The sequence below is a fragment of the Salmo trutta genome, chromosome 14 (genome assembly GCF_901001165.1).
Source record: "Salmo trutta chromosome 14, fSalTru1.1, whole genome shotgun sequence".
Lineage (NCBI taxonomy): Eukaryota > Metazoa > Chordata > Actinopteri > Salmoniformes > Salmonidae > Salmo > Salmo trutta.
In genome coordinates, this window is record NC_042970.1 from 24,584,771 (window position 1) to 24,609,866 (window position 25,096).

The following is a 25,096-nucleotide window of genomic DNA, read 5'->3' on the forward strand; positions in this document are numbered from 1 at the left end:
ATTGTCATCAAATCATGTCTAGAAATGGATTGATCTCTGCAGGTGGTACAGTTTGTTCTGTGGGTTTAAGAAAGCTTGGTCTCACACTCAGTAAACACGGCTGTTGTCAGCTCAAATATAAAAAGTAGGACTTTTCTGGACTGAGGTCAAGTTGGCTTTGGCCACATCCGGTGTGTTCCCTATCCCCTGATCACTGTGAGAGAAAGCAGTAAACGAAACTACAAGTCTAGCAAGGGCAAAATTTAAGTTGGCACCAGTTGTCCTAATACATATTCAAGTCAAGTGGCTCTCTTTTGAACACACAGTCATGTTCTATTTCAGTTCAACCTTTAGTAATCTGGCATAAGCATGACAAACACTCCTTAAAAGACCTTTGGCTGAAATTGGAGACATGCTGGTACTCCCAGAGCTACTCTCTAACGATTGATGTTACAATGCATTGAATGCTGGGAAACCAGAGGCATTTTCCCTAACCATCACATCACATGCATCAACATATTAAACCAATTTACTTTGATCAACAGTCAAATTATATAATCATGATTGGTTGGTTAATATTACAGCTTGTATGCCCTTTAAAAAGCCCTTTTAAAAAGGAGTTCATGTAACAGAAATAGCTTCATAATTTGGGGTGAAATGGGGTGAAAAATGCTCCCTGGTGAGCCTGCACACTCCTTTCCTGAAGAGGATTTTTTTAGGCTCCAGTTCTCTAGACCCGTTATGACAGCTGTGCAGTGTCATAGGGCTAACCAAAAGGGCACCCCTCTATTTATATCCAATCAAGAGTTGAGTGTTACTTGCTTAGCTACCATGTTAAACTTTGGACCACTTACCATCTAATACCAGATTTGTTCACGTGTGTTAAATAAAGACCACTTACAGTTATGGACCTTAACTCTTGTTGAAATGATCATATATTGTGGGCTGGGATTATCTAGTGGTTAGGGCTGCAGCCTTCACTGTACAGTCATGCCCAATGTCCATCAGATGCTTATGCGTATTTATTTTGCCAGATGTCTAGCCCACGTTTTCCATACTTGACCCAAGTGCTTCGCTTTCAACTTTTAAAAGCTACCTAGTTGAAGTCTGTGTGTACATCCGTTTGTACCACTGCACAGTAAAGCAACGCATGAGTTCAAAATATTGAACGCATGCCGTACACAGAATGCACAGCAGCCTAGTGCAGCCCCCCCAACAAGGCGTTACGGGCTTCGCCACTGTAATTGAATGACTTCCGCTGGAATGCAAACAGTTTAATGCATCTGGTGGACATGAGGCATTACACTGTGTGTTGGCGTAGGTTTGAATCCAGTCCACTACTGCACCATTCCTAATAATAAATACCTACAGCTAGGTAATTAGTGTACATGATTTACCACTATTCACATCTTGGAAATCTTAAGGAACAAACATCAGTAAACTGGTGAAATATTTGGTTGGTGTTATTTAAGATCAATATCATTGGGCAGAAGAAAATACTAAATCATTTTCAGTCAAGAACATTTTAGTCAAGAGCATATTTATTTTTTGTCATACAATATACATTTTGTAAAACTCAAAAACAAACGAATGCTGTCACATTTAATTAACTAAAAGCAGACCACACTTTTCTGAAGGTATTTACACAATAATAATAATAATAATAATAATAGTATACCATTAGTATCAATCTTCATGTACAGTAACAATATAATTTATATAGAAAAAGAGGTAGGGTCAACTGCTTCTTGCCCAATTAAATCAGAACACTAAAATTATTTTTGCTTCAAATAATATGGGGCTCAAAAGGGCTAAAAGATCAAAACCACAGCATGGTCTTAATTAACCTGGGTCTTAATTAACCTGGGTCTCCACCAGACAGAAGAGCAGTCTGGGACAGCACCAGTCACGCAGACCAGCATTTAATGTACATCACAGACAATTAAAGGCATCCGAAGCAAATCGATTCACAAAAGAAAGTACTTAATTTCACCCTGAATTTGTACAGAGAATGGGGATTCAAATGGAAAGGAAAATAAAAACCCAAATGACTGATTCGAATGGAAATGGTTCCTAAGGCAGGAGAACAAAAGTATGAGGTCAGACAAGTCCGGAGCCCATACATTTCAATAGTCTTTGATGTAGTCTTAGGAAGCTTATGGTCAACATAAATAGCACACAGTTATATCAATCAATTAGAACAAAAACCCCCATCACGTTTCTCTTACAGAATCCCAATTTGAGACCCACGTGCATAACTACATTTGCATGTATACAACACATGCACACCAGTCCTAGTGACATCAACACACAAAAGTCAAAGTTAAAAATTAAGATGTCAAGTTAGGATTCTGCAAAGTGCAGCATTGCTATCATGGCTAAAAAAAATGTCAAACAGAATCAGTTAATGTACTACAAAAATTCTGCTTAACATGGAAGACTAAAAACAAGGATGAGTCAATTCTAAAACCAACTCTAACTCTAGTGAAATAGAACAGTAATATCAGCTCTTCATAGCCTGTTAAAGAGCTTAATCAGATGAATCCTTCCACTCTACAGATGTTGCCATGAAATACCCGATATCATATGTTGCCCGATAACACAAATAGTGATGCATATTATGTGCTCTTCAGACAAACATAGAAGTACAACAAAAAGACTCATGGTCTAAACCATGAGACAGCAGGTCAGTCATTGGTCCAATGGGCTGATGTGTTGAACAAGGAATTACATTTAGGTTGATGATCAGTAGTCCATTATGTGACTCTAGTGTGCTGAAGATTACTGCATCCCAAATTTTAAAATAAAGTTTGCTTATGGTGCAGCTCCAATAACACCATTCTTATGTTCCCTGACAATCAGAGCACTCCTCTAATGGTGAACTGTAGTAGGCCTTCTGGCAATGAGTAAACCCAGTTAATTATACGTTATGCCTCCAGTTTACGGACAGTCAGTGCATTGCTTTACAGGTGGGTGTGTTGGTTGCTTAATGCACCCCGTTCATGATGTGTTTCTGGTGCAGCTCCAGGCTCTTGGGCTCGTCCTGGTTGTGTTGGGAAGGGGCGATATCGTCTTCCTGGAGCCGAGCATTCTTCCGGATCTCCTCCAGAGTGTACTCCTGCACGATGGAGCCATTCTCAAACACAATCACCAGCATGTCCTGAGAAAGACACCAGAGAGTCAGTGAAACATGAGACTACGAAAGAGACAAGTGTGTTAGAAAATGTAGACTTAAACAACTGTTGACACACTTATCACACAGAGGTGAGCATGTGTGCTCTATTCCTCCCAGGTGAAACATCTTCCCCTATTTAAGGCCTCACCTCCTCTGGCTTGCCCACCCCTCGCTCGACAGTCTCAATGAAGCCATCAGAGTTTCTCCTAAGCGACAGAAGACCTCTCTTTGACCCCTTGGACGGGTCGGTCACAGGCTGCTTGTACACATCCATCTAGACAAAACAAACACACCAGACGGAAACATGTTAACCCATTAAATATTTTGCCATTTTAGATTCCCAAAAGATGTCTCAATGCCCTCGTTATTAGATCAAATGAAAGGCTTAGTGGGTAAAAATTGCTGCTTTTCATCTTCATTCAAGCACTTAGTGACTTCAGTATTCACACCCCTTGACCTTTTCCACATTTTGTTGTGTTACAGCCCAAAATTAAAATGGATTAAACTGAGATTTTGCATCACTGACCTACACACACACACACACACACAATACCCCATAATGTCAAAGTAGAAATATGATTTTAGAAATGTTTACAAATTAATAAAATCCTGAAATGTCTTGAGTCAATAAATAGTTCAACCCTGTTGTGCAATAAGTGTTGAACATGATTTTTCAAAATGACTACTTCATCTCTGTACCCCACACATACAATTATCTGTAAGGTTTCTCAGTAGACCAGTGAATTTTAAACACAGATTCAACCGCAAAGGTTCAGTGGCGTGTATTCATGGATGCCAAGGGAAGCCAGGCTTATTTGACTGACTTTTTTTTCTCTCTCATAATTTTCAGTCAATTCGGAAGTAGCTGAATCTCACTGGAGAAATTCAGAGCGAGGGAAACAGCGCCCCTCTGTCTCAGTATGTGTAGCCCATGTATCTTATGCGGTCTGGACCAAAAGAGTATGACATGTTGTGGCCGTAGCATTTGATTGATTGATGCCAACAAGCCTTTGACCTCCCTTGATAAAACAATTAGCCAATTAGCATTGAGCTGAACTGTGGGTTGACCTGGTGCAGCATTCAACTAGTCTACAAGTAGCATGAGTAAAGAAATATATGTTTCGCGCCCACACACACACGATATTTAGCAACATTGTTTGGACTAAATTGTTTTTGCTATCTTGAAGTTAGTTTTCAGTGTATTAAACTACCGTAATTTCCGGACTATTAAGCGCACCTGAATATAAGCCCACTGAATTTTAAAAAAAGTATTATTTTGAACATAAATAAGCCGCACATGTCAATAAGCCGCAGGTGCCTACCGGTACATTGAAACAAATTAACTTTACACAGGCTTTAACGAAACACGGCTTGTAACAAAAAATAAAAAATTAGCAGTAAGCTTTAGTTGTCTTTTTGCACTGAGTCAATTCCTCACGCTGCTGTTTCCAACGTCTTATCATCGACTCATTAAGACCAAGCTCCCGTGCAGCAGCTCTATTTCCTTTTCCAACAGCCAGATCAATCGCCTTCAACTTGAAAGCTGCATCATATGCATTTCTCCGTGTCTTTGCCATGATGAGGGTGACAAAATGACTACCGTAATCAGAATGATGGGAAGTTTGAGAGCACTAGATTTAATCTAAACAGTAAACAAAAAAGTTGTTTGACCGTAACCCGTTCGGCAATTTCATTGGTCTAATGAAAACTTCATGCCGCCAAAAAACTGAGCACGTCACAGAATGTGTTTTTTTGGAGAAAAAAAATAATTGAAAGCGGGAAAAATCCATATATAAGCCGCGTCATTGTTTAAGCCGCGAGGTTCAAAGCCTGGGAAAAAAGTTGCGGCTTATAGTCCGGAATTTACGGTAAGCATATATAGCCTTGTTAATTTTTAAATGTTTAAGTTGGAATGGTGCCAAAATAGAGGAGGCAGTGCTCCTGTGGTCTTTGTGCTGACCTGAGGTAACACCGTGGTTCTAAAAATCAGTAGTTGTTTAGTAAACTGTGGAAAACATTAACTTGCTTGACCATGTTGCAGGTCATATTGGTTACATGCAATATTTGCTTTGTGGACAGATATTGCTCTCTGGTTTTGTGATTAAAACACGTGTGTATAGTTTAATTTATTTTGCCACTGTTTGACTTGTCTTTTTGTTGTCACAGCCTTATTGTATATCACAGTGGAATATGAACAAATAGGTTTATAGAGCAAACAATGCAATTTTCACAACATAGGTTGTAATATGGATGTTTTACTGGCTTCACTTGCGCATTGATTTTACCCACTCACTGCTACTGGGGAGGTTTTCCAAAGCAGGCTACTTATTGGTAGATGAGTAAAAATAAAAAACGCAGACCTTGAATATCCCTTTGAGCATGGTGAAGTTATTAATTACACTTTGGATGGTGTATCTAATAGATGGGTTAGCTGACAATGTCACTAAAACGATGTGCACCCTTCCATGGGGCAGAAGTCAGCGTGTTGTGATTCTGGATGGCCAGATTGCTAGCAAGAATGACAAGAAACCGCCATGTGGGGAATCATAAGTGGCTTGTTTCAGCTCGTTTCACCTTGTTCTTGATACCATCTCTTGTTTTGAGGTGTTTTGACTGATTTCATGCCAGTGCTAATATGGCAAAAACATTGCTAGCTAGCTAACCAACAACTGTAATGCTGTATTTGAGAGACAAGTACTCATTGTGCAATTATATTTATGTTTTTAAATAAACATTGGAGATGAAATATAGCTTCCACGTCAACAATCTAAGCCAACCCTGTCCGTTTTGCCCGTGTCTCCAACCCAGCCAAGTCTAGGACCAAAAGGCTCCTCAACAGCTTCTACCCCCAAGCCATAAGACTGCTGAACAATTCATAAAATCGCCACTGGTTAATTTACATAGACCCCCCGCCTTTTGTACACTGCTGCAACTACTCACTGTTTATTATCTATGCATAGTCACTTCACCCCCTACCTACATGTACAAATTACCTCAACTAACCTGTTCCCCCGCACACTGACTCTGTACCGGTGCCCCTGTATATAACCTCGTTATTGTGTTACTTTTTATTTTAGTCTACTTGGTAAATATTTTCTTAACTCTTCTTGAACTGCACCGTTGGTTAAGGGCTTGTAAGTAAGCATTTCACGGTACTCTACACTTGTTGTATTCGGCACATGTGACAAATAAAGTTTGATTTGATCTATACACCCAGTCACTACACAGATAAAGACATCCTTCTTAACTCAGTTGTTGGAGAGGAAGGAAACCGCTCATGGATTTAACATTGAGGCCAATGGTGGCTTTAAAACAGTTACAGCGTTTAATGGCTGTGATAGGAGAAAACTGAGGATGGATGAACAACATAGTTACTCCACAATACTAACCTAATTGACAGAATGAAAAGGAGGAAGCCTGCAGAGATTAAAAATATTTCAAAACATGCAATAAGGCACAAAAGTAAAACTACACTAAATAAATGAGCTTTGTCCTGAATACAAAGCAAATCCAACAACATCACTGAGTATCACTCTTCATATTTTCAAGTATGGTGGCTGCATCATGTTAAGGGCAAGCTTGTCATCGGCAAAGACTAAGGAATTTTTTAGGATAAAAATAAAATAGAGCTAAACACAGGCAAAATCCTAGAGGAAAACCTGGTTTAGTCTGCTTTCCAATAGACACTGGGAGACAAATCCACCTTTCAGCAGGACAATAACCTAAAACACAAGGCCAAATATACACTAGAGTTGCTTACCAAGATGACATTCCTGAGTGGCCTAGTTACAGTTTTGACTTAAATTGGCTTTAAACTATGGCAAGACTTGAAAATGGCTGTCTCGCAATGATCAACAACAAACTTGACAGCTTGAAGATTTTTTTAAAGAATAATGTGCAAATTCAGGCTGTAACAACAAAATGTAGAATAAGTCAAGGGGTATGAATACTTTCTGAAGGCACTATATGAAAGTAAATAAGTGAGTAACGTACCCCCTTCCCATTGGTCTCCACATAGCTGCATTTGAAGGCACAGTTGAGTGTGTCTCTGTTGAGCTTCTGAAGGAGGGCGCTCCCACAGCCAAAGAACACATTCTCAGCACTCCAGCCTTCGTCACTCAACTTCTCCAGGATCTACAGGGAGAGATAGCAGTTAAACAATGTGGTACATGCAATAAGGGTATATCCAGAGGGGTGTTCGTGGGTGGTGTGTGTAAATAATTTTCTTACCTCATCCACTGAGTTGAGATCAATGCCGTCGCCCTGGATGATACGCAGGTAAGATGGCAGCACCTTGAAGCCTTGAGAGTTTAGAGAGCAACCGAAGCACTCCTCCAAAATCTTTATCACCTGGGGAGGGAATAGGTAGTCAAGTACTGCATCCAAACTTGGAAACTTGAATCAAAGAGACAATAATAGGCAACTGAAACCCCCACACAGACGAGTGACATTTCGAAGGGAATCAATAAGAGCTAAGTGTATAGAGCACACCAAGCATGTAGGTCCCAAGGGTGACACTATGGAACCTGAAATCCAATCTGAACAAGAATGCAGGTTTGTCTTAGAAACAATAAAACATAAAAGAACAGCCAACAGCAACTTAAAACGAACTGCTCTTTTCAAAAAACATCCCTTGCAGTAGACCCATTGTCAAGAGAAGTAGACCTTGGATGTACTTGGATGGAAAATGGAAATTAACTACAGTTGAAGTCAGAAGTTTACATAAACTAGTTTTAATGACTCCAACCTAAGTGTTTCAACCATTTCACAAATTTCTTGTTAAAAAACTATAGTTTTGGCAAGTCGGTCAGGACATCTACTTTGTGCATGACACGTCATTTTTCAAACAATTGTTTACAGACAGATTATTTCACTGTATCACAATTCTAGTGGGTCAGAAGTTTACATACATTAGGTTGACTGTGCCTTTAAACAGCTTGGAAAATTCCAGAAAATTATGTCATGGCTTTAGAAACTTCTGATAGGCTAATTGACATAATTTGAGTCAATTGGAGGTCTACCTGTGGATGTATTTCAAAGCCTACCTTCAAACTCAGTGCCTCTTTGCTTGACATCATGGGAAAATCAAAAGAAAATCAGCCAAGACCTCAGAAAACAATTGTAGACCTCCACAAGTCTGGTTCATCCTTGGGCGCAATTTCCGAATGCCTGAAGGTACCACGTTCATCTGTACAAACAATAGTACGCAAGTATAAACACCATGGGACACGCAGCCATCATGCCGCTGAGGAAGGAGACGCGTTCTGTCTCCTAGAGATGAACGTACTTTGGTGCGAAAAGTGTAAATCAATCCCAGAACAACAGCAAAGGACCTTGTGAAGATGCTGGAGGATACGGGTACAAAAGTATCTATATCCACAGTAAAACGAGTCCTATATCGACATAACCTGAAAGGCAGCTCAGCAAGGAAGCCACTACTCCAAAACCGCCATAAAAAAGCCCGACTACAGTTTGCAACTCCACATGGGGACAAAGATTGTACTTTTTGGAGAAATGTACTTTGGTCTGATGAAACAAAAATAGAACTGTTTGGCCATAACGACCATCGTTATGTTTGGAGGAAAAAGGGAGAGGCTTGCAAGCCGAAGAACACCATCCCAAACGTGAAGCACGGGGGTGGCAGCATCATGTTGTGGGGGTGCTTTGCTGCAGGAGGGACTGGTGCACTTCACAAAATAGATGGCCTCATGAGGAAGGAACATTATGGGGATATATTGAAGCAACATCAAGACATCAGTCAGGAAGTTAAAGCTTGGAACCCATGTTCCACTTTCTCAGGTAAATCACTTCAAGTGAACAAACGTCACATGATTTCTTTCAGGCATTTGTTGAACAATGCAAAAGATGAATCCTAGTAGATGGGTCTTCGAAATGGACAATGACCCCAAGCATACTTCCAAAGTTGTGGCAAAATGGTTTAAGGACAACAAAGTCAAGGTATTGGAGTAGCCATCACAAAGCCCTGACCTGAATCCCATAGAAGATTTGTTGGCAGAACTGAAAAAGCGTGTGCGAGCAAGGCCTCATTTACACCAGCTCTGTCAGGAGGAATGGGCCAAAATTCACCCAACTTATTGTGGGAAGCGTGTGGAAGGCTACCCAAAACGTTTGACCGAAGTTAAACAATTTAAAGGCAATGCTACCAAATACTAATTGAGTGTAGGTAAACTTCTGACCCAGTGGGAATGTGATGAAAGAAATAAAAGCAGAAATAAATCATTCTTTCTTCTATTATTTTGACATTTCACATTCTTAAAATAAAGTGGTGATCCTAACTGACCTAAGGCAGGGAATTTTTACTAGAATGAAATGTCAGGAATTGTGAAAAACTGAGTTGAAATGTATTTGGCTAAGGTGTACGTAAACTTCCGACTTCAACTGTATGTACCGTGTGTGTGTGTGTGTGTGTGTGTGTGTGTATGGCCAGCCAGCCAGACCCACACCACAACCCAGACCTGTGACACTTGAAGCAAGATCATACTTGACTATGAGGGATCCCAAAAAGAAGGTAGGTGTGTGTTCTCCCACCTCGATGAGGGTCTCTGCAGGGTCTCCTGAGTCAGGCCGGATGATCAAGCAGGAGTCTTCGCTCCGCTCTATCACGCGCTCCTTCAGCTTGTCCCCCCAGATGTGTCTACAAGCCTTGAAGATGTCGTAGCTGTCACTGACCACTGATACCGGCCCTGTCGGGAACTGGTCCAGCATGCTCTCGAAGGCCTCCTTCTCCCTGCTCCGCCCCCACGAGATGATTGTACTACAGGGAGAAGATGTAATTGGTTTTAAGAAAGATTTTCAGTAGACTTGCTGGACCTCTTATCCCTACACCTAGGGCTGCATGTTTGCTGTACAAGTCAAAAACCACAAAGCAAAATGTGTGATGCTACATGTGAAAGGGAATATGTGAGTGAGTGTGTTAAAGCGTGAGTGTGTGTGTGTGTGTATGTGTTTGTGAGCATGAGTCTTACCTATGCTCTGCTGCAGGCATAGAGAAGCCTGCCATGGGGCAGCCGTAGTATCGCTGGGCCATCAGTAGCCCTGCTACAGTGTCTGTACTGCAGAAATTCACCAGGTGGGCCGCCCCGCCTAACGCCGCAGACTGAGAGGGAGAAAGGAGGGAAAATCATCAGTTTCAAAAATTGTCACACAGACAGAAGTGTGCAATTGAAAGAAAGTCTGCTCTAAAATCCCAGGCCCTTTCCCGTTACCTAAGCATCATCCTTGAGAAGAGCATTTTGACCAGTTTCTGTTCATTCTGGTTAAAGTCACAGTAATGCTCCAGTGAGACCTAAAGGCTCTGTCTCTCCTTTGAATACTAATGAACATAGTCAGCAATAATCTGCTACAAGAAATACCCTCATAGTGGGAGGGACATCTCAAACTATACTGAACAAAATATAAACACCTATGCCCACCCATGGCTGCGCCCCTGCCCAGTCATGTGAAATCCATCGATTAGGGCCTAATTCATTTATTTCCATTGACTGATTTTCCTTATGTGAACTGTAATTCAGTAAAATCATTGAAATTGTTGCATTGTGATTATATTTTTGTTCAGCATAGTTTGAGATGTCCCTCCCACAATGAAGATATTTTTTGTAGCAGATTATTGCTGACTATGTTCATTAGTATTCAAAGGAGAGACAGAGCCTTTAGGTCTCACTGGAGCATTACTGTGACTTTAACCAGAATGAACAGAAACTGGTCAAAATGCTGTAAATGGTAACAACTACACTGAACAAAAATATAAACGCAACATGTAAAGTGTTGGTCCCATGTTTCATGAGCTGAAAAAAAAAAAAGATCCCAGAAATGTCCCATATGCATTTCTCGTTTGCCAATATAATCCATCCACCTGACAGATGTGGCATATCAAGAAGCTGATTAAACAGCATGATCATTACACAGGTGCACCTTGTGCAGAGGACAATAAAAGGCCACTAAAATATACAGTTGTCTCACAACACAATGCCGCAAATGTCTCAAGTTGAGGGAGCATGCAATTGGCATGCTGACTGCAGTGCCAGAGAATAGAATGTTAATTTCTCTACCGTAAGCCGTCTCCAACATCGTTTTAGAGAATTTTGCAGTATGTCCAACCGCAGACCACGTGTATGGGCAGGCATAAACTACAAACAACGAACACAATTGCGTTTTAGGGATGGCAATTTGAATGCACAGAGATACCATGACGAGACCCTGAGGCCCATTGTAATGTGAATCATCCGCTGCCATCACCTCATGTTTCAGCATGATAATGGTCGCAAGGATCGGTACACAATTACTGGAAGCTGAAAATGTCCCAGTTCTTCCACTCACCAGACATGTCACCCATTGAGCATGTTTGGGATGCTCTGGATCGACGTGTACAGCTGCGTGTTACAGTTCCCGCCAATATCCAACAACTTAGCACAGCTATTGAAGAGGAGTGGTACAACATTCCACAGGCCACAATCAACTAAGAAAAGGAGATGTGTCACGCTGCATGAGGCAAATGGTGGTCACCCCAGATACTGACTGATTTTCTGATCCACAGTCCTACCTTTTTTTAAAGGCATCTGTGACCAACAGATGCATATCTGTATTCCCAGTCATGTGAAATCCATAGATTATGATTTCCTTATATGAACCATAACTCAGTAACATTTTTGAAATTGTTGCATTTATATTTTTGTTCATTGTATATGCATATTTTATACTAGACTGTTGCTCTTCATCAAATCTATTTTATAAAGCCTTTTTTGTTTTACATCAGAAATTGTCACAAAGTGCTTTACAGATACCCAGCCCAAAACTCCCAAGAAGGCAGGAACCTAGAAAGAAACCAGGCTCAGAGGTGTGACCAGTCCTCTTCTGGCTGGGCTTGCCGTGGGTCTTACCTCCTGCGAGGAGACCCCTCTGTAGCCAAAGTCATGCAGTTTTAAGTCTAGGCCCTCCAGACTGCCTGACGTGGCCTTCAGGTGCTTGGCCAGGATCTTCTTAAACTCCCGGGAGATGGTCGCCACACTGATGGGATACCACATCTGGACCAGCATGGTCTGTGAGAGAAAAAGAGAAACAGACAGAGATCGTTAAAACACCATTTGATTTGAGAAGAAGTTGATTTTGTTCAGAGACGACTTCTAAAACCTTTACAATGGGACGTGGCTGTGCCATTGGTGCTGGAAGGGAAGTGGAAATGGGTGGGGGCTGGATAGCAAAAGCTGTGGCTGGTGTTGGGCTCAGTGCCGGCAGGCTAAGCTATCTCCTGAACAGAAAAAAAAGGCAAGAGTGACTGGGTGGAATCATCCTCATTGACCCGATTAGGGGAATTGAAATGGTTTCTTTGACTCCATGACGGTGTCCCCAACAAAACAGAGAGAAAAAAATTGAAATAGAAAAATAAAAAGGAATAAAGTTATGATTTAATGTTAAAATGCACAAGTACAGTAGAATGCCTTTCTTGCAAACTCAAAACCCAACAATGCAATGACAATGTAATACTAGAAGAAAATAAAAACACGAGAAATAAGAAATATAAAGAACACAAAAAGTAAATAACATTAAGCATACTATATAAAGGGGCAGTTTCAATACCATATATGCAGGGATACTGGTGTGATGGAGGTAGAAATGTATAGGGGTAAGGTGACTAGGCATCAAGATATAGGATAAATAGTGTAGCAGCAGCTTGTATGTGAGTGGGTGTGTGTGAGTGAGTGTAGTCAGTATAAATGTATGTGCATGTTACAGTATGTGTGAGTGATCAGATGAAGAAGTGAGAATGTGTGTAGGGTCGTATGAGTGTGAATAGACCAAAACAATCAATGAGGATACAAGGTTAACTCAGATAGTCCGTGTAGCTATTTCATCAGTCATATTGCTTGGGTGATAGAATCTGTTCAAGAGCCAGTTGGTGCCAGACTTGATGCACCGGTACTGCTTGTCGTGCGGAAGCAGAGAGAATAGTCTATGGCTTGGGTGGTTGGAGTCATGAACGATTTTCCAGGCCTTCCTACCACACACCTGATGTATAAACTCAGCAAAAAAAGAAACGTCCCTTTTTCAGCACCCTGTCTTTCAAAGATAATTCGTAAAAATCCAAAAAACTTCAGATCTTCATTGTAAAGGGTTTAAACACTGTTTCCCATGCTTGTTCGTTCAATGAACCATAAACAATTAATGAAAATGCACCTGTGGAACAGTCGTCAAGACACTAACAGCTTACAGACGGTAGGCAATTAAGGTCATGGTTACGAAAACTTAGGACACGAAAGTGGCCTTTCTACTGACTCTGATAAACAACAAAAGAAAGATGCCCAGGGTCCCTGCTCATCTGCGTGAACGTGCCTTAGGCATGCTGCAAGGAGGCATGCAGATATGGCCAGGGCAATAAATTGCAATGTCCGTACTGTGAGACGCCTAAGACAGCGCTTCAGGGAAACAGGACGGACAGCTGATCGTCCTCGCAGTGGCAGACCACGTGTAACAACACCTGCACAGGATCGGTACATCCGAACATCACATCTGTGGGACAGGATGGCAACAACAACCGTCCGAGTTACAACAGGAACGCACAATCCCTCCATCAGTGCTCAGACTGTCCGCTGCCACCACCATGCTCCACCGTAGAGATGGTGCCAGGTTCCTCCAGATGTGACGTTTGGCATTTAGGCCAAAGAGTTCAATCTTGGTTTCCTCAGAACAGACAATCTTGTTTCTCAAGGTCTAAGAGTCTTTAGGTGCCTTTTGGAAAACTCCAAGTGGGCTGTCATGTGCCTTTTACTGAGGAAAAGCTTATGTCTGGCCACTCTACCTTAAAGGCCTGATTTGTGGAGTGCTGCAGAGATGGGAGAACCTTCCAGAAGGACAGCCATCTCCACAGAGGAACTCTGGAGCTCTGTCAGAGTGACCATTGGGTTCTTGGTCACCTCCCCGACCAAGGCTCTTCTCTCCCGATTGCTCAGTATGGCAGGGAGGCCAGCTCTAGGAAGAGTCTTGGGGGTTCCAAACGTCTTCCATTTAAGAAGAAGTTAGCCAACTACAACTGACGAGCAGCATTGTAGAAACTAAATACATTACAAAGGAACGTCTTGATTAGTGTTATGTTAGCTAGCTACATAGTTGCCTTTGTATCATAAGGTGTAATACTGAAACTATCGAGGTTACCTAGCCAGCTACACTTTCAAACAAAGTCAACAACGCAGCCACTGCTAGCTAGCCTACTTCACCAGCCAGCAGTAATGTATCATTTTAATCATTTTAGTCAATAAGAGTTTTGCAACGTAAGCTTAACTTTCTGAACATTCGAGACGTGTAGTCCACTTGTCATTCCAATCTCCTTTGCATTAGCGTAGCCTCTTCTGTAGCCTGTCAACTGTGTCTGTCTATCCCTGTTCTCTCCCCTCTGCACAGGCCATACAAACACTTCACACCGCGTGGTCGCTGCCACTCTAACCTGGTGGTCCCAGCGCGCACGACCCACGTGGAGTTCCAGGTCTCCGGCAGCCTCTGGAACTGCCGGTCTGCGGCCAACAAGGCAGAGTTCATCTCAGCCTATGCTACCCTCCAGTCCCTCGACTTCTTGGCGCTGACGGAAACATGGATTACCACAGATAACACTGCTACTCCTACTGCTCTCTCCTCATCTGCCCACGTGTTCTCGCATACCCCAAGAGCATCTGGCCAGCGGGGTGGTGGCACTGGAATCCTCATCTCTCCCAAGTGGACATTCTCTCTTTCTCCCCTGACCCATCTGTCTATCGCCTCCTTTGAATTCCATGCTGTCACAGTTACCAGCCCTTTCAAGCTTAACATCCTTATCATTTATCGCCCTCCAGGTTCCCTTGGAGAGTTCATCAATGAGCTTGACGCCTTGATAAGTTCCTTTCCTGAGGATGGCTCACCTCTCATAGTTCTGGGTGACTTTAACCTCCCCACGTCTACCTTTGACTCATTCCTCTCTGCCTCCTTCTTTCCACTCCTCTCCTCTTTTGACCTCACCCTCTCACCTTCCCCCCTACTCACAAGGCAGGCAATACGCTTGACCTCATCTTTACTAGATGCTGTTCTTCCACTAATCTCATTGCAACTCCCCTCCAAGTCTCCGACCACTACCTTGTATCCTTTTCCCTCTCGCTCTCATCCAACACTTCTCACTCTGCCCCTACTCGGATGGTATTGCGCCGTCCCAACCTTCGCTCTCTCTCTCCCGCTACTCTCTCCTCTTCCATACTATCATCTCTTCCCTCTGCTCAAACCTTCTCCAACCTATTTCCTGATTCTGCCTCCTCAACCCTCCTCTCCTCCCTTTCTGCATCCTTTGACTCTCTATGTCCCCTATCCTCCAGGCCGGCTCGGTCCTCTCCTCCTGCTCCGTGGCTCGACGACTCATTGCGAGCTCACAGAACAGGGCTCCAGACAGCCGAGCGGAAATGGAGGAAAACTCGCCTCCCTGCGGACCTGGCATCCTTTCACTCCCTCCTCTCTACATTTTCCTCTTCTGTCTCTGCTGCTAAAGCCACTTTCTACCACACTAAATTCCAAGCATCTGCCTCTAACCCTAGGAAGCTCTTTGCCACCTTCTCCTCCCTTCTGAATCCTCCTCCCCCTCCCCCTCTGCGGATGACTTCGTCAACCATTTTGAAAAGAAGGTCGACGACATCCGATCCTCGTTTGCTAAGTCAAATGACACCGCTGGTCCTGCTCACACTGCCTTACCCTGTGCTTTGACCTCTTTCTCCCCTCTCTCTCCAGATGAAATCTCGCGTCTTGTGACGGCCGGCCGCCCAACAACCTGCCCGCTTGACCCTATCCCCTCCTCTCTTCTCCAGACCATTTCCGGAGACCTTCTCCCTTACCTCACCTCGCTCATCAACTCATCCTTGACCGCTGGCTACGTCCCTTCCGTCTTCAAGAGAGCGAGAGTTGCACCCCTTCTGAAAAAACCTACACTCGATCCCTCCGATGTCAACAACTACAGACCAGTATCCCTTCTTTTCTCTCCAAAATTCTTGAACGTGCCGTCCTTGGCCAGCTCCCCTGCTATCTCTCTCAGAATGACCTTCTTGATCCAAATCAGTCAGGTTTCAAGACTGGTCATTCAACTGAGACTGCTCTTCTCTGTGTCACGGAGGCTCTCCGCACTGCTAAAGCTAACTCTCTCTCTCCTCTGCTCTCATCCTTCTAGACCTATCTGCTGCCTTTGATACTGTGAACCATCAGATCCTCCTCTCCACCCTCTCCGAGTTGGGCATCTCCGGCTCGGCCCACGCTTGGATTGCGTCCTACCTGACAGGTCTCTCCTACCAGGTGGCGTGGCGAGAATCTGTCGCCGCACCACGTGCTCTCACCACTGGTGTCCCCCAGGGCTCTGTTCTAGGCCCTCTCCTATTCTCGCTATACACCAAGTCACTTGGCTCTGTCATATCCTCACATGGTCTCTCCTATCATTGCTATGCAGACGACACACAATTCATCTTCTCCTTTCCCCCTTCTGATAACCAGGTGGCGAATCGCATCTCTGCATGTCTGGCAGACATATCAGTGTGGATGACGGATCACCACCTCAAGCTGAACCTCGGCAAGACGGAGCTGCTCTTCCTCCCGGGGAAGGACTGCCCGTTCCATGATCTCGCCATCACGGTTGACAACTCCATTGTGTCCTCCCCCCAGAGTGCTAAGAACCTTGGCGTGACCCTGGACAACACCCTGTCATTCTCCACTAACATCAAGGCGATGACCCGATCCTGTAGGTTCATGCTCTACAACATTTGCAGAGTACGACCCTGCCTCACACAGGAAGCGGTGCAGGTCCTACTCCAGGCACTTGTCATCTCCCGTCTGGATTACTGCAACTCGCTGTTGGCTGGGCTCCCTGCCTGTGCCATTAAACCCCTACAACTCATCCAGAACGCCGCAGCCCGTCTGGTGTTCAACCTTCCCAAGTTCTCTCACGTCACCCCGCTCCTCCGCTCTCTCCACTGGCTTCCAGTTGAAGCTCGCATCCGCTACTAGACCATGGTGCTTGCCTACGGAGCTGTGAGGGGAACGGCACCTCCGTACCTTCAGGCTCTGATCAGGCCCTACACCCAAACAAGGGCACTGCGTTCATCCACCTCTGGCCTGCTCGCCTCCCTACCTCTGAGGAAGCACAGTTCCCGCTCAGCCCAGTCAAAACTGTTTGCTGCTCTGGCACCCCAATGGTGGAACAAGCTCCCTTACGACGCCAGGACAGCGGAGTCAATCACCACCTTCCGGAGACACCTGAAACCCCACCTCTTTAAGGAATACCTAGGATAGGATAAAGTAATCCTTCTAACCCCCCCTTAAATGATTTAGATGCACTATTGTAAAGTGGCTGTTCCACTGGATATCATAAGGTGAATGCACCAATTTGTAAGTCGCTCTGGATAAGAACGTCTGCTAAATGACTTAAATGTAAATGTAAGAATGATGGAGGCCACTGTGTTCTTGTGGACATTCAACTTTTCCCCAGATCCTTGCCTCGACACAATCCTATCTCGGAGCTCTATGGACAATTCCTTTGATGGCTTGGGTTTTGCTCTGACATGCACTGTCAACTGTGGGACCTTATATAGACAGGTGTGTGCCTTTCCAAATCATGTCCAATCAATTGAATTTACCACAGGTGGACTCCAATAAAAGTTGTAGAAACATCAAGGATGATCAATGGAAACAGGATGCACCTGAGCTAAATTTCGAGACTCATAGATAAGGGTTGGAACACTTACGTAAATAAGGTATTTCTGTTTTTTATTTGTAATAAATTTGCAAACATTTCTAAAAACCTGTTTTCACTTTGTCATAATGGGGTATTGTGTGTAGATTGATGAGGGGGGAAAAAATATTTTATACATTTTAGAATAAGGTTGTAATGTAACAAAATTTTTAAAAAAAGGGAAGGGGTCTGAATACTTTCCAAATGAACTGTACAGGTAGGGATAAATGTAAGCTACAGTAATGTAATGTAACGTACAGTGCCTTCAGAAAGTATTCACACCCCTTGACTTTAACAATTTGGTTGTGTTACAGATTGAATTTAAAATCGATTAAATGTAGATTTTTTTGGTCACTAGCCTACACAAAATGCCCCATAATGTCAAAGTGGAATTATGCAGCTTCACTGGCTGTCGTCATATCGATCCCGCTAACGGGATTCAAGCCATAACAGGTTAAGAAACATATGCTGTATTAGAGAAAGGAAGTACAACAAAATGACAACGAAAGGGATACTAAGGGGGAAATTAAGAAAATTACCTCAATATAGTTGGTGAGCCAGAAGAAATCTGGGTCTGTGTTTTCCACTGTGAAGAGGACGTTCCCTCTGGGAATGATCTTCCCCTCAGGAACCGCTTTGATTCGAATTGGGAGACGGCCATCATACTTCTGATGGAACAGCATCAAAATCTATAATCAACCTCGGTGTGTGTGTGTTCACATGAACATCTTACAGCGAGTAGCCTAACAGTTGAGACTGCATCAGTAAAATAGTCTTCATTGAAAAGCTAAAATAAGAGTGTGTCTAGTCTCTGATTAAGACATCCCACCTACCTCCAGCACTTTCCTCCAGCCTTCCTCATCAAACACAGTCTGTCTAAAGTGCATCTGATAAAAGACTTTGGCTTCCTGAATCTTCTCCTCAGTGATGACTCGTCCTGATTAGGGGAGACAATGGGAAAAAGTAATTAATGAATCTAAATGAACACAGACAGAAACAAACAAACCAAAAACCCACTAGCCCACATTTTGTCAAGCAACATTTGAGCTAACAGTGTAAAAATAGATCTGTCCCACCCCCACTTACTGCAATTCCCTTTCATTCAGTCAAAATTGAGTGTCAGTGGGTGATCAAGTGCCACAGAGAGACACAGTCAGTGGTGGAGCATGGTTGACTAGTATGGCTGGAGGAGACTCTCTGATTGGATAGAGGAGTGAAACCCTAGCCTGGAGGAGGACCTCAGCAGTCAGAAACAAAACCCTCAGTGGTCCTCTCAGGGTGACAGGTCACTGTTCACACATGACTGCATATGGGACCAGATACAAACACTGCTGACTGCCATGTCTGGAGACCCTAAAATTAGATGAGTTGAAGTTGGTCCTTTTTATTTATTTTTAAACATACTTTATCTAGGCTGTCATAGTTGCGTGGATGTGGCCATTTGATTGAATTTGCAAATGTTCCATTGAGGTTGTGTGCATGAAATCTTCTGTAATCTGTGGTTTGTTTTGGAAGTTTTTCCATAACCTTCACCAAGTGACTTAGTGGGTCATACATGCACATCATGTGACAAAGGACAACACTGGTGGTAAATAGAACATAGTGTGGGCTGAGGTGACCTCTAAACACTGACTACAATGAGAAAGAAGAAACTCAAGAATGGAACTCTAAAAGAATGGAGATGAAAGAAGCAAGTGGAATTTCCTTACAAGGCTATAGTACAGACTAGAGGTCGACCGATTAAATCGGAATGGCCGATTAATTAGGGCCAATTTCAAGTTCTCATAACAACCGGTAATCGGCATTTTTGGACACCGATTGTGGCCGATTACATTGCACTCCATGAGGCGTGGCAGGCTGACTACCTGTTATGCGAGTGCAGCAAAGAGCCAAGGTAAGGTGCTAGCTAGCATTAAACCTATCTTATAAAAAACAATCTTAACATAATCACTAGTTAACTACACATGGTTGATTATATTACTAGTTTATCTAGCTTGTCCTGCGTTGCATATAATCGATGCGGTGCCTGTTAATTTATCATTGAATCACAGCCTACTTCGCCAAACGGGTGATTTAACAAGCGCATTCGCAAAAAAAAGCACTGTCGTTGCACCAGTGTACCTAACCATAAACATCAACGCCTTTCTTAAAATCAATACACAAGTATATATTTTTAAACCTGCATATTTAGTTAATATTGCCTGCTAACATGTATTTCTTTAAACTAGGGAAATTGTGTCACTTCTCTTGCGTTCTGTGCAACAGAGTCAGAGTATATGCAGCAGTTTGGGCCGCCTGGCTCGTTGCAAACTGTGTGAAGACCATTTCTACCTAACAAAGACGGCCAACTTCGCCAAACGGGGGATGATTTAACAAAAGCGCATTTGCAATGTAACAGCAATGTTGTGCAATGTAACAGCAATATTTAGACTTATGGATGCCACTCATTCGATAAAATACGGAACGGTTCCGTATTTCACTAAAAGAATAAACGTTTTGTTTTCTAAATGAGTTTCCGGATTTGACCATATTAATGACCTAAGGCTCGTATTTCTGTGTGTTATTATGTTATAATTAAGTCTATGATTTGATAGAGCAGTCTGACTGAGCGGTGGTAGGCAGCAGCAGGCTCGTAAGCATTCATTCAAACAGCACTTCCGTGCGTTTGCCAGCAGCTCTTCGCAATGCTTCAAGCATTGCGCTGTTTATGACTTCAAGCCTATCAACTCCCGAGATTAGGCTGGCAATACTAAAAGTACCTATTAGAACATCCAATAGTCAAAGGTTTATGAAATACAAATGGTATAGAGAGAAATAGTCCTATAATAACTACAACCTAAAACTTCTTATCTGGGAATATTGAAGACTCATGTTAAAAGGAACCACCAGATTTCACATGTTCTGAGCAAGGAACTTAAATGGTAGCTATTTTTTTTTACATGGGACATATTGCACTTTTACTTTCTTTTCCAACACTTTGTTTTTGCATTATTTAAACCAAATTGAACATGTTTCATTATTTATTTGAGACTAAATTGATTTTATTGATGTATTGATGTATTATTAAGTTAAAATAAAAGTGTTAATTGTTCATTCAGTATTGTTGTAATATATATATATATATACACACACACACACAAAATTGTACAAAAAAAACAAACATTTGTTTTGGTCTTCCAATAATCTGTATCGGCGTTGAAAAACCATAATCGGTCAACCTCTAGTACAGGCAAAATGGACATACCTGAAAGATACTTCTTCAGGAGGTACTGAAGGCCAAAAAACACAATCTCATTGAACTGGGCGCCCCCCTTTTTGCGGCGGCACTCAAAGTAAGAGTAGACCTTGTTGACATTGGGAGGGTACTGCTTGTAGTGTGTGATCTGTGGAAGAGGAGAATTTCAGTTCAAATAGGCTACAACAAAGGAAACATAAGGGAGTCAAGGGAAAAGACAAACTAACTGGAATCTAGAGGTCATGTTATTAATGACATAATAAGCCAGGCCAGTGAAGAGATGAGGTGTAGGCCCATGATGAGAAAGGTACATTTCATGTTCCTACGAGAGCTTAGTCCTGCAAAATAAGATCACAAACAGTGACTAATGTCAAAGCTGTTTGTTTCAGAGCTTAAGAATGAACCTTAATACACTGGAAGATGTTCTAAGCACTTCTCTTATACATTTAGAGAACAACCTGTTTTATATCATATACATCATTCCAACTGATTAGTGCTCATTAGTGCACATAAAAACAGCATTATTTCTGAGTTTAGTTTTCAAAGGGTTCGCCCCTGAATGTGCCAAGAGGGAAAGTGGAGTGAATGCAAAAAAAAGCCCTTAAATTAGGCCAAGTGAAGAGCTTAGTGTGCAACGTGATGCTTTGCACAGTACCACGTCTCTCACTGCCAAACATGAGCTCCAGTGGGTGGGGGTTCTCTCCTCATTCCAGTTCAAAACACAGGTCGGCCTTTGTGAGCCCAGGGTCACAAATTCAATAATTGAGAGCAACTACCCTTCACTTGGAAATGTACAATTTGCGCAAACAGGCAGGGGTGAGCAATATCAGTGCCATCTTTTTCCAAGCTGCCCTTTCTCACTTTCTCTCCCTCTACTTCTCACTCACCCTACCTCTCAGAATCTCCTTTCCCGTTGATGCTGATCTTGAAGTCATAAGGTTTTGGCTCATGATCTCAGCAATAACAAATCAGATGTTTTGCAAACATTCCGGCTGATGTTGTAGTGAGTGCCAGTGCATCAGACGTTATTATGTGTCACATGACTGGAATTCTGGGAGTGTCAGGTCTGGAGGAATGGGAGTCATCGCAACCAGGGACAAATAGAGAAAAAAAATGTAGATGCCCATATCTTCCCATAATGGGTGAGATGGTGTTTTGGAAAGGTTAACAGGTGATGTTAGTTTTCACAGTGAAAACATAAGTCAATCTGGGCCCTCAATTGTCACACAAAAGTAGGACCACAAAGTCAACCAAAAGTAAGCCATAGCATAAACATGATTATGCAACAACAGAGAGAGCTATTGATGGGAGAGGACAGAAAGAGGATGGCTAACCAGGATTTTATGGCCATGCTGTTATGGAAAGTTGTTGTATCTGTAACCATTGTTCAGATTTGGGGGATATCCATAAAGGATATTTAGCGTATCATATTCACCTTGACAGTCTCATGACGCACAGATCCAGGATTCTCAGAAGGGATTATACAAGGGCTATGCCTACATACAGTAAGATCATCCCCTTGACCACATCTAATCAATAAATATAAATGTGTGACTACTGACTACCTTTCCAGGTGCTGTACTGAAGGGTGGAACACGGCAATATGCCAGATAGGTATACATAACACAACTAATAAGGGTTTCAGAGGAACACATACCATTCATATGCATACCTTGTGACTTTGTCTGCCTGGCATCACCATCCACCCAACTGTGGAACTCCACTTATGTAAGAGGGATAATTTCTATCATGAGCCTACGAATTACATAATGTAGGTATACATGCCATGACTAGGCAATGTGCGAAGCAAACCAGGCCCTTGAGACAACTGGGTTGTAAACTGGAGAAAAAAGGGTGACATGCACAGTGCTTGACTTTGGCACGAGCTCACTTGTAGCAGAGTACCGGAACCTCAAATTTTCAACTGTTTGAGCTGCTGTTCCTTTTATTAAATATTAGCTCAAAGTATTATGGAACTCCTGCACCTAAATATAATACAGTACCGGAACCTGCTTCAGGTTCAAACACTGCTCATTCAGTGCTACAGTTATTATGCCTGTTGGCATTTGGCACTACCAAGGGAACTTGTAGACAGGCATTTCTGTCAATGACACTGCCAACAACAGTGAAGTGGGTGATGCTTGCCGATTCTGAATTGTCTTCATTCATTTGACAACATATCTACATTTGGTAGGAATTACAACACTGTGTTCTGATCAGTATCAAATCAATAACATAATAGGCTTATCTAGTGGCAAAACTGTGACTGATCCTTAGGCTAGAGATTGAAATCAATGGTCTATAGTAGTGTTTCCCAAATCCAGTCCTTAAGTACCCCCTCAACAGCACACATTTTTGTTGTAGCCCTGGACAGAAACATCTGATTCAACTTCTAATCAAATGTTATTTGTCACATGCCGCAGAATACAACAGGTCAATGGCTTGAGTTGACAAGTATAATCTGGTGTTCTTGTCACGTGCCACAACAAAAATATGTACTGTTGGGGATACTCGAGGACAGGGAAACACAGCATCTCCCAAACTCGGTCCTCGGTATCCCAAGGAGTGCACGTTTTGGTTTTTGCCCTAACACTACTCAGCTGATACTAATCATCAAGCTTTGATTCTTTGAATCAGCTGTGTAGTGCTCAGGCAAAAACTAGAACCACGTTTGGGAAACGTTGGTCTAAAGGATTAAGACGGACACTTTTACTGACTGATTAGTTGGGGGGTCGCTCCAATCTTGAAGTCATCCCGCAGACCCTTGCCATTTGGTAGTGACATTTGACATTTATTGAACCCGGCTATTGCCCTCCGCTAAAGTTTGGCCGTGTGCGCTCAGAGGTAGTTACCTAGCTGGGCTTGAGAAAAAGTTGTATACATGTAAGTTTGCCACCCCAAAATCTATAGACAATTAGTACCAAACTAGCTTTTAGCAAATGGGGCTAGTATTAAGCTAGGGCTAGCAAAACACCATATAACCTAGTTAGCATTTAACCTTTATTTAGCATTAGCTGTCAGCTATTGTTGTTGATTCCACATAGGTAGCTAGCTAGCCAGGCTACGTTTTGACCTCTATTGGTAATGTATTTGTCAGGCGTCAAATTGCTAGGCTACTCAGTATGAGAGTTGTTTAAATTAGAACTAACGATTGAGGGCGGCACACCAGCCATGGTCTGAATAATTTTGCTAGTTACTTTGCATTATTTCGGTTTTGTTTATGTAGCTAGGTTCGTGGCATTTTCTGTATATAATGTAACGTTAGTTTCCTAATACTAGTTCTTGAAATAAGGTCCCCTCGAGTGAATGTCAGAAGCTTAGCTAGGCGCACTTCCACAACATTTCGTCAACCATTTCTGGGAAGGGAGAATATAACTGATGCAAATGCTAAAATGTTGCCAGCTTCAGCTTGCGACACGTATCGTATTGGTAACATGATAATACTACTGCTGAAAGTAAGTAACTACTAGTTAGGGGCGATCATGACACTCACCTTGTATGAATCTGTCGCCAGCAAAATATTAAAATCCTGGGCTGCCATGGTTATGATTGAACGAGATGAATGCGACGGTGCTCTATTTCGTCGCTATTTATCAAAATCGAAAGCTGACTAGGGCGTAAATAGCAGCTACACAACCGTACTTTGTTATTCCTCTGTTGTTCCTGTGTTACGTCTTTCTAGTAGTGAAACTGACCGCCCAGAGAAGGAGAATTCTGGGGTTGGGTTGAGAGGACGGATTTGAAAGCACGTAGTCAATGCTCCCACTCTGATATTCTCACGCACGGAAGAGGCGTGGTCACTCTGTTTTACAAGTTTCATTTCAGCACTGTGCTGGTTATCATTGTCTGAAAGTTTCACTTTCCCGGAAAGCATTAATTTAAGGGAAAGGTGCTAAGTTTCTGATTATAGGCCTAGTGCAGTGGTTTCCAACCGGGGGAAGATGAGAAGACCCATGAGACTATATGCTTA

General features: G+C 42.6%; 1 protein-coding gene across 1 annotated transcript; it reads right to left on the minus strand.

Annotated features, from left to right (window-relative positions):
- Positions 1–1,502: 1,502 nt before the first annotated feature.
- nampt2 (nicotinamide phosphoribosyltransferase 2) lies at positions 1,503–24,874 on the minus strand. Its single transcript, XM_029774993.1, has 11 exons — positions 24,620–24,874; positions 21,136–21,274; positions 18,725–18,828; positions 18,431–18,559; positions 12,052–12,210; positions 10,141–10,271; positions 9,704–9,929; positions 7,385–7,504; positions 7,148–7,288; positions 3,303–3,428; positions 1,503–3,139 (listed from the first exon to the last, which is right to left on the minus strand). Exons 1-11 carry the CDS (start codon positions 24,665–24,667, stop codon positions 2,966–2,968), a joined length of 1,497 nt encoding a protein of 498 aa, XP_029630853.1. The 5' UTR covers positions 24,668–24,874; the 3' UTR covers positions 1,503–2,965.
- Between the last annotated feature and the right edge of the window lie 222 nt (positions 24,875–25,096).

What these genes read in the sequence shown, in the direction of transcription:
- nampt2 (XM_029774993.1), bottom strand. Translation starts at nt 24,667, where the DNA reads ATGGCAGCCCAGGATTTTAATATTTTGCTGGCGACAGATTCATACAAG. An exon ending in TGGCGACAGATTCATACAAG is followed by an intron (nt 21,275 to 24,619) that starts GTGAGTGTCATG and finishes CCTCTTCCACAG; the next exon opens with ATCACACACTACAAGCAGTA. An exon ending in GCTGGAGGAAAGTGCTGGAG is followed by an intron (nt 18,560 to 18,724) that starts GTAGGTGGGATG and finishes CTGTTCCATCAG; the next exon opens with AAGTATGATGGCCGTCTCCC.